Source organism: Thalassophryne amazonica, chromosome 9, assembly GCF_902500255.1.
Source record: "Thalassophryne amazonica chromosome 9, fThaAma1.1, whole genome shotgun sequence".
Taxonomy (NCBI): Eukaryota; Metazoa; Chordata; class Actinopteri; order Batrachoidiformes; family Batrachoididae; genus Thalassophryne; species Thalassophryne amazonica.
This window is the reverse complement of record NC_047111.1, coordinates 3,346,024-3,356,562: the sequence shown is the minus strand read 5'-3', so window position 1 is coordinate 3,356,562 and position 10,539 is coordinate 3,346,024. Positions and strand designations below refer to the sequence as shown.

At 39.3% G+C, this 10,539-nt stretch overlaps 1 protein-coding gene across 1 annotated transcript in view; it reads right to left on the bottom strand.

Moving 5' to 3' along the window:
* mks1 (MKS transition zone complex subunit 1) overlaps window positions 1–10,195 on the bottom strand; it is a 189,312-nt gene extending 179,117 nt beyond the window's left edge. Inside the window, exon 1 of the mRNA XM_034178062.1 lies at window positions 10,164–10,195. Within this exon, the coding sequence (XP_034033953.1) occupies window positions 10,164–10,195 (32 nt within the window). The remainder of the gene's footprint in view (window positions 1–10,163) is intronic.
* Between the last annotated feature and the right edge of the window lie 344 nt (window positions 10,196–10,539).

The window sequence follows — 10,539 nt, the reverse complement described above, 5'->3', positions numbered from 1 at the left end:
GATCTTCTTATGGCCTCGGACAGTGGACTCATCTCTGTGCTTGTTCTGTTAGACCTCAGTGCTGCTTTTGATACTGTTGACCATAACATTTTATTACAGAGATTAGAGCATGCCATAGGTATTAAAGGCACTGCGCTGCGGTGGTTTGAATCATATTTGTCTAATAGATTACAATTTGTTCATGTAAATGGGGAATCTTCTTCACAGACTAAAGTTAATTATGGAGTTCCACAAGGTTCTGTGCTAGGACCAATTTTATTCACTTTATACATGCTTCCCTTAGGCAGTATTATTAGACGGTATTGTTTAAATTTTCATTGTTACGCAGATGATACCCAGCTTTATCTATCCATGAAGCCAGAGGACACACACCAATTAGCTAAACTGCAGGATTGTCTTACAGACATAAAGACATGGATGACCTCTAATTTCCTGCTTTTAAACTCAGATAAAACTGAAGTTATTGTACTTGGCCCCACAAATCTTAGAAACATGGTGTCTAATCAGATCCTTACTCTGGATGGCATTACCCTGACCTCTAGTAATACTGTGAGAAATCTTGGAGTCATTTTTGATCAGGATATGTCATTCAAAGCGCATATTAAACAAATATGTAGGACTGCTTATTTGCATTTACGCAATATCTCTAAAATTAGAAAGGTCTTGTCTCAGAGTGATGCTGAAAAACTAATTCATGCATTTATTTCCTCTAGGCTGGACTATTGTAATTCATTATTATCAGGTTGTCCTAAAAGTTCCCTAAAAAGCCTTCAGTTAATTCAAAATGCTGCAGCTAGAGTACTAACGGGGACTAGAAGGAGAGAGCATATCTCACCCATATTGGCCTCTCTTCATTGGCTTCCTGTTAACTCTAGAATAGAATTTAAAATTCTTCTTCTTACTTATAAGGTTTTGAATAATCAGGTCCCATCTAGTTCCTAGGGTTTGTAAGAGTAGAATGAGAGGCAGAGACTTCAGCTTTCAGGCTCCTCTCCTGTGGAACCAGCTCCCAATTCAGATCAGGCAGACAGACACCCTCTCTACTTTTAAGATTAGGCTTAAAACTTTCCTTTTTGCTAAAGCTTATAGTTAGGGCTGGATCAGGTGACCCTGAACCATCCCTTAGTTATGCTGCTATAGACGTAGACTGCTGGGGGTTCCCACGATGCACTGTTTCTTTCTCTTTTGCTCTGTATGCACCACTCTGCATTTAATCATTAGTGATTGATCTCTGCTCCCCTCCACAGCATGTCTTTTTCCTGGTTCTCTCCCTCAGCCCCAACCAGTCCCAGCAGAAGACTGCCCCTCCCTGAGCCTGGTTCTGCTCTGCTGGAGGTTTCTTCCTGTTAAAAGGGAGTTTTTCCTTCCCACTGTAGCCAAGTGCTTGCTCACAGGGGGTCCTTTTGACCGTTGGGGTTTTACATAATTATTGTATGGCCTTGCCTTACAATATAAGGCGCCTTGTGGCAACTGTTTGTTGTGATTTGGCGCTATATAAAAAAAAATTGATTGATTGATTGATTCTGCTGGGACTGGTTGGGGCTGAGGGAGAGAACCAGGAAAAAGACATGCTGTGGAGGGGAGCAGAGATCAATGACTAATGATTAAATGCAGAGTGGTGCATACAGAGCAAAAAGAGAAAGAAACACTCAGTGCATCATGGGAACCCCCCAGCAGTCTAAGTCTTAAATTTTAAGCCTAATCTTAAAAGTAGAGAGGGTGTCTGTCTCCCTGATCTGAATTGGGAGCTGGTTCCACAGGAGAGGAGCCTGAAAGCTGAAGGCTCTGCCTCCCATTCTACTCTTACAAACCCTAGGAACTACAAGTAAGCCTGCAGTCTGAGAGCAAAGCGCTCTATTGGGGTGATATGGTACTATGAGGTCCCTAAGATAAGATGGGACCTGATTATTCAAAACCTTATAAGTAAGAAGAAGAATTTTAAATTCTATTCTAGAATTAACAGGAAGCCAATGAAGAGAGGCCAATATGGGTGAGATATGCTCTCTCCTTCTAGTCCCCGTCAGTACTCTAGCTGCAGCATTTTGAATTAACTGAAGGCTTTTCAGGGAACTTTTAGGACAAGCTGATAATAATGAATTACAATAGTCCAGCCTAGAGGAAATAAATGCATTAGAGATATTGCGCAAATGCAAAAAAGCAGTCCTACATATTTGTTTAATATGCACTTTGAATGACATATCCTGATCAAAAATGACTCCAAGATTTCTCACAGTATTACTAGAGGTCAGGGTAATGCCATCCAGAGTAAGGATCTGGTTAGACACCATGTTTCTAAGTTTTCCATGAATAAACAGATATACATGATTTATTGTTCAGTATATTGAAAATAAAAACTATAACATCAGGTTTGTGATAAAACAAATCTTAAAGTTGATTTTAAAAAGCAAAAAAAAATAAATTCACTAGATACAGATTTTTGTGCACATGGTTTAAGTGTCATAGTGGTTTTACACTTCAACTGTCATGCTCGGCCCCAGCTCGGGGTTTAGGTCTTAGCCCTTGGTGGATTTCCTTTGTGATTTTCTGGTTCTACTTTTCATTAGTTCATACTTTAACAAGTTAGTCTCAGTTTGGTTCTGTTTATTGTTTTGCTTTGTTTATTATTTAGTCACTGGTTTCATTCAGCACCTCATCATTTATTTTGCAGTTATTCAATTATTTGTTGCTTTTTCTTGTTACACTTCCGTCACTGGTTTCATTCTTTGTTTATCATTTATCGTGTAGTTCGTATTTGCTCACTCTGGGGTTTTTTTTAGTTAGTTTAGTTCTATCACATTTGTTGTATAATGTTTAGTCACAGGTTTTTGTTATTATTTATCTTTGGCGTTGCTCATCAGATTATGTTCCATTTGTTATTCATTGCATTTTCTGTTTAGCAGTTATCTTGTTTTCTTCATTGCATTATTCTGTGTTCACTGGGTTTTGTTTATTTGCGGTTTAACCGATAGTTTGTTTGGCCATTTTATTGTATTCACTTTTCTGTACTGTTCAGTTACAGTTCCATTCTAGTTTTAGTTTTACTCATTAGTTTTCTGGTTTTCCCCTTTTTGATTTGTTACGGTAGTTCTTAAGTTTGCCCCTTTTGTTTTTGTTCACATTAATTTTTTGAACACGTCATGTTTCTCACAATTAGTTTTTCTGTCACTCACTTCTCTTGTTTTGCACTGCTTTGTTTTGCCCTCTTGCACACTCTTGCCTTTCTTCTCTAATCAGGTTGATGTGAAGCAGGTGTGTGGAAAGACCTGCTTCACATCAACCTGATTAGTTTGCTCCTCTTTAAAACCCTCACAGTTCCACAGCTCACTGCTCGATTGTTGACTTTGTTCACTCTCTCGCCTTCAGTTCATGTCCTGTTTGATTATGTGTTTTGACCTTGCATGTTTGCTCCGACCTCCGCCTTGCCTTAATCCTGAACTCAGCTTGCATTTTTGACTCTGCCTTTGTTTTTGCCTGTGATACTCCTCGACGCCGTTGGTATGACCTCAGCTCGTATTTTTGACCACGTCCCAGCCTGTTCCCTCTCTGATGCCTCAGCCTCATTATCTGATTACTCGTGTAACGAATCTACTGCCTGGTTCCAAGATAAAGCTATATATTCATCACAACCAGCCATGTCTGAGAGTCTGCATTGGTCTCCACCTGTTTCCTGTGTCAGTCCATCACGAGCCCTGACATCAACATAAAACAAAATAATTCATATCACTGAAAAGGAAATTAAAATCCCTTGTCAATGGTGGTATCAATTTTATAATAGCTTAAGGCAAGCAAAAGTTACAAAAGCCACAAAAGTCAAGAGTCAAGACAGAAGTCAGACTACCAGAGCAAGAATTTTAGCTGAGGAAGCTTCTGCGATTTGAAGCGAAATGTCCTTGTGTCAAGCAACCCAGTCCAGTCGAAGATTCAAGCTTCTCTAGTATGGAAACCTCCTGGACAACTGAGAGCCTACACAGAAACATTACCTGTGTCAAGCGCTGTGAGGCAACTCTGTTGTGATTTGGCGCTATATAAATGAAAAATAAATTGAAATTGACAACCTAACAAAGAGACAAGAGCTGAAAGAAGATATGAGTAGATTTGAGTACATTTATTCAGACACTTCCTAATCAGTAATACATATCTAACTCACGCCGTAATAATACATAAATACGTGCACTTACAAATAGTTTGTTCATGGTTTACTAAATATGAAAACAATGAGTAAACACATAATGCAGGAGACTATTCATTAGAAGTAAAGCATTAATTAAATGTATTAGTTAATTACTTATTAAGTATGAGTCATAATTCATTATTTGTTACTAATTTATTATGTATTTGTTCATGCTTAATTAAGGCTAAATAAGGTGTAGTTATTATAAAGTGCTACCTAATAGTCATTATGTCAGCTTGACATAAAGACACGAATAGATGTATATTTTGTTAATGTGAAGTTGTCATAATAAGGACATCTCAAACAAATTTAATGTCAAGTTGTCATGTCAAAGACATTATCAAATCAAATCAATTTTCAATCAATCAATCAATCAATTTTATTTATATAGTGCCAAATCACAACAAACAGTTGCCCCAAGGCGCTTTATATTGTAAGGCAAGGCCATACAATAATTACGTAAAAACCCCAACGGTCAAAACGACCCCCTGTGAGCAAGCACTTGGCGACAGTGGGAAGGAAAAACTCCCTTTTAACAGGAAGAAACCACCAGCAGAACCAGGCTCAGGGAGGGGCAGTCTTCTGCTGGGACTGGTTGGGGCTGAGGGAGAGAACCAGGAAAAAGACATGCTGTGGAGGGGAGCAGAGATCAATCACTAATGATTAAATGCAGAGTGGTGCATACAGAGCAAAAGAGAAAGAAACAGTGCATCGTGGGAACCCCCCAGCAGTCTACGTCTATAGCAGCATAACTAAGGGATGGTTCAGGGTCACCTGATCCAGCCCTAACTATAAGCTTTAGCAAAAAGGAAAGTTTTAAGCCTAATCTTAAAAGTAGAGATGGTGTCTGTCTCCCTGATCTGAATTGGGAGCTGGTTCCACAGGAGAGGAGCCTGAAAGCTGAAGGCTCTGCCTCCCATTCTACTCTTACAAACCCTAGGAACTACAAGTAAGCCTGCAGTCTGAGAGCGAAGCGCTCTATTGGGGTGATATGGTACTATGAGGTCCCTAAGATAAGATGGGACATGATTATTCAAAACCTTATAAGTAAGAAGAAGAATTTTAAATTCTATTCTAGAATTAACAGGAAGCCAATGAAGAGAGGCCAATATGGGTGAGATATGCTCTCTCCTTCTAGTCCCCGTCAGTACTCTAGCTGCAGCATTTTGAATTAACTGAAGGCTTTTCAGGGAACTTTTAGGACAACCTGATAATAATGAATTACAATAGTCCAGCCTAGAGGAAATAAATGCATGAATTAGTTTTTCAGCATCACTCTGAGACAAGACCTTTCTAATTTTAGAGATATTGCGCAAATGTAAAAAAGCAGTCCTACATATTTGCTTAATATGCGCATTGAAGGACATATCCTGATCAAAAATGACTCCAAGATTTCTCACAGTATTACTAGAGGTCAGGGTAATGCCATCCAGAGTAAGGATCTGGATAGACATCATGTTTCTAAGATTTGTGGGTCCAAGTACAATAACTTCAGTTTTATCTGAATTTAAAAGCAGGAAATTAGAGGTCATCCATGTCTTTATGTCTGTAAGACATTCCTGCAGTTTAACTAATTGGTGTGTGTCCTCTGGCTTCATGGATAGATAAAGCTGGGTATCATCTGCGTAACAATGAAAATTTAAGCAATGCTTTCTAATAATACTGCCTAAGGGAAGCATGTATAAAGTGAATAAAATTGGTCCTAGCACAGAACCTTGTGGAACTCCATAATTAACCTTAGTCTGTGAAGAAGACTCCCTATTTACATGAACAAATTGTAATCTATTAGATAAATATTATTCAAACCACCGCAGCGCAGTGCCTTTAATACCTATGGCATGTCAACTTGATTAGTGTCAAGTTGACATAATAAGGACATCTCAAACAAATTTAATGTCAAGTTGTCATGTCAAAGACATTATCTGGTAATGTCACTTTGATTAATGTCAAGTTGTCATAATAAGGACATCACAAACAAATTTAAAGTCAAGTTGTCATGTCAAAGACATTATCTGGTAATGTCCGTTTGATTAATGTCAAGTTGACATAATAAGGACATCTCAAACAAATTTAATGTCAAGTTGTCATGTCAAAGACATTATCTGGTAATATCACTTTGATTAATGTCAAGTTGTCATAATAAGGACATCACAAACAAATTTAAAGTCAAGTTGTCATGTCAAAGACATCTGGTAATGTCACTTTGATTAATGTCAAGTTGTCAAAATAAGGACATTCCAAACAAATTTAATGTCAAGTTGTCATGTCAACAACATTATCTGGTAATGTCACTTTGATTAATGCAGAGGTGCCAAATCCAGCATCAGAAAGTAAAAGTCCAGCCACATATTTGTTCCATCTTCCCAATAAACCAGCTGATTATAATTACTTCAGCTCTTCAGGCAGGTGGATGAGCTAATTATTGAGATCACGTGTTTAGGTGCACAGGTAGAAGCAACACATGGGAGGGTTTTTACTTTCTGCAGCTGGATTTGACACCTCTGGACTAAAGTCAAGTTATCATAATAAGGACATCCCAAACAAATTTAATGTCAAGTCGTCATGTCAAAGACATTATCTGGTAATGTCAAAGACATTATCTGGTAATGTCACTTTGATTAATGTCAAGTTGTCATAATAAGGACATCACAAACAAATTTAAAGTCAAGTTGTCATGTCAAAGACATTATCTGGTAATGTCCATTTGATTAATGTCAAGTTGACATAATAAGGACATCTCAAACAAATTTAATGTCAAGTTGTCATATCAAAGACATTATCTGATCATGTCACTTTGATCTGCTTCACGACAGTTAAGTTCCTTCATGTCTCAGTGGGATTGCGCTCTCACTCATTCCTGCCTGTGACTGTGCTATGATAAAGAACTGTCCAAGAAATCTTCCTAAGAACTGTATGAACTCTGACAATGAACTGTTAAGAGTCCTGCCGTCAAGTCCTGCTTTATTGGAACTGCACCACAAACATGCAGCACATAACCTCAGACCTCTTGAGACAATTTATGAACTGTGAACGATTCTGAAACAGTAAACCTTATTTCCTAAATGGAGAAGATTATTTATAGAACTGTGAGCACTTCTGTTTTAAGCCTCCTGTGAACTGTTAAAGGTTTCCTATGTTACGAGTGCATTCACTCACCATCTTTCTCCTCCCCTTCTCCTAGTTCCTGTCCACAGCTCTGTGTCCCCTATCTAGTCCCAGCTCCAGAACTGAAACCTGCAGCACCCAATTTCCACTGCTATGAGCGGGCTGACTCTCCACTCAGCACAGTTTTGTCCTTGTTTATTGTAATTAAACCCGTTCTGTTCCTTACTTCCTGTGTGTAAGTCCATCATCAAGTACCAGTCCGGTCCGAACTTCTAACCATAACACCGGCAGCCTGGAAGAAGCGAGTGCCGACGGCAGGCCACATACAATGGCGCCACTTCAGCCTCAGTTGAGTTTAGTACTTTTCTTGATGATGAAATGAGGGTTCTTGGTCCAGTGAGACATCGGCATCAATTTGGCCAGTTAACGCTTAGCCTAGGCTCATGTGTCATACATCACACTGACAAATTGAGGAAATTTTTGATGCTATGTTGTCTTTTGACCTCCACATTAGAGATTTTACAAGGACTGCCTTCTTCCATCTGTGAAATATCTCGAAGATTTGTCCCATCCTCTCTATGGCTGATGCTGAGACGCTAATCCATGTGTTTATCTCTTCTAGATTGGACTACTGCAATGTTCTATTTTCTGGTTTACCACAGTCTAGGATTAGGGCTCTCCAATGGGTTCACAATGCTGCAGCCAGACTTTTGACACAAAGCAGAAAGTTCAACCTCATTACACGCATTTTGGCATCTCTTCACTGGCTTCCTGTCCCAGTGAGATCAGATTTTAAGGTTCTGCTGCTAGTCTATAAAACTGTTCACGGACTGGCACCTCCCTACCTAGCTGACCTAATTAAACCTTACGTACCGGCCCGGGCTTTGCGTTCTCAGGGTGCAGGACTACTTTGTGTCCCTAGGGTGAATAAGAAGTCTGTGGGTCACAGAGCTTTCTCTTATTGTGCTCCTGTTCGTGGAATGATCTCCCCGCATCAATAAAAGTCAGATTCTGCGGAGACTTTGAAGTCCAGACTTAAGACGCACTTATTTTCCCTTTCGTATGGCTAGCATACTGGTACAGTTTTGTTTTATGCTTTTTACTCTTTTAATTCATTTATTAGTAATTGGAGCAGGCCACGACCTCAACTTTACCTAAATTCTGGGTCTTTTAGTGAAGTTTAGGGCTAGTGTCCGGCGATCACCTTAGTATTACTTGTTGTTTAATGCTGACAAATTATACTGTATTTTTTGTCTTTCTGATGCCTGATTCTGTTTTTCTCTCTCTGTTTAAGGTGCAGCTCCATCCAGAGATGGGTGTGGTATTTGTGCTGGAGACCCTCCTGTCCTGTGCACCAACAGCATTTCCTGTATATTCGTTTTGTGAATTGTTCTGTAAGTTGTGTCTGTATCATGGCCCAAGCAGAGGGTCACCCCTTTGTGTCTGGTCTACTTGAGGTTTCTTCCTCAGAGGGAGTTTTTCCTTACCACTGTTACTCTGGGGGTTAGTAAGGTTAGACCTTACTTGTGTGAAGCGAGTTGAGGCAACTCTGTTGTGATTTGGTGCTATATAAATGAAATTAAATTGAAAATTGAATTGAAATTATGAATAAAATGTGCAACTTCTTAATCTTTATAAAATTACAAATTTATTTTAAAAGACTAAAACAAATGAATTCTCTGACGGTTTGCTGCAATTTCACAGACTACAAGGTTGTTCCTGTTTTCACTGATTGAAATATGTCTTTGTTTTGTCACGTACCAGGCAGCACACCTGCAGAAGTATCAGTCACACAAATAAATTACAATCTAAACAATATTTATGAATATTTTTTGTTATATTTATTTAATATTATATGTATTTATTTATTAAATGAGAACTACAAACAAATAATCTCACATTTTGTTTTGATGGAATAAGAAAGTTTGGATTTAAAAAAAACCCAAAAGCAACTACTTTTTAACAGTCCTGTCAGTTCTTCTTTATTTCCACCAAAAGTTAATCTACAAATCTTTGTACAATCATTTGCACAATGTATGCATGTATTTTTATAATCACCATTCTGGATTTTGAAGTCTGTCAATATCGTCACTGTTGTCAGACGCATGTGCTTCCTCCAAGGCTTCCTCATTCCATTGTTGTCATCTAAATACGCCTCAGAACCATACACTGTATTCTGTCATCTTCAGACTGGACTTCACAAAAAAGCTCCACACTGGAAAAAGAACACTCTGAAAACAGCTCCACCTCTGACGTTTACAGTCGACTTGGGCTTGAATCGGCTAGCCCTGTTCTCCCGATGACATCACAACAAGATGGCCGTGGCTGAGGGCTACAATAGAGTGCAGGCTTCAGACAGCTTATGTTATTAACATTTACTTTTCACCCATGCACTTACAGTATCTGCCACCTTTGTCTTTCAGGATTGTTTAAAATATCAACATTTAATCATTTACCTACTCTTTAAGTCTCCTTTGTTGTCTTTGCCTTGCCGGTCCATTTGCTTTCCCGATGACTCCCATGTCTGATGAACCACTGGTGTTGTGCTTCGTGTGTTTCCTCGTCCATTTAGAGTATCCTGGTTTTTGTTATTTCACTCATTTGTCATCCACAGCTTTTTGAGTATATCCTTACAGTCTCACCTCCTTGGATTCCTTCCTTCAGGGTTGGTCATTGTATTTTTGTTTGTTAATTAGCAGCATCAGTTTGTGTAGGTTTTTTGTTGTTGTTGCCTGCCTGCCTGCCTTTTGTGTTAATAAACCTTCTAGGATTTTTGGAAGCTCACTTTTGTTGTCCTGACTGACCTGCATCGTGGGGTTCTGTTTTGAACGTTTCATAGCACTAACCGTAACAACAAATGGCTGGGCTGCTAACAGCAGGTACTCACCCAGACTGGCTACCACAGGGCAGAACAGTCATCATCATGAAGAACCCCCACAGGGGTATGACACCCCAAACTACCGGCCAATTACCTGCCTCTCCACAACACAGAAGCTCCTAGTGCCTACTCAGCCAAGTTGAGTAGGCACATGAGCACAGCTTATAAGGGCATTGGAAACAATACCAGAGTGTTGAAGTACCAGCTACTGGTTGACCGAGCAGCACACCAGCACTCAAAGACCAGGCAGACCAACCTGAGGATTGACTACAGGAAGGCCAATGATTCAGTGCCTCCCACATGGATACTGGAGTGCTTGGCACAATAGAAGGCTAACAGTGCACTGATAACCTTCATCAGGAACTCAATGGGACTGTGGAAGACA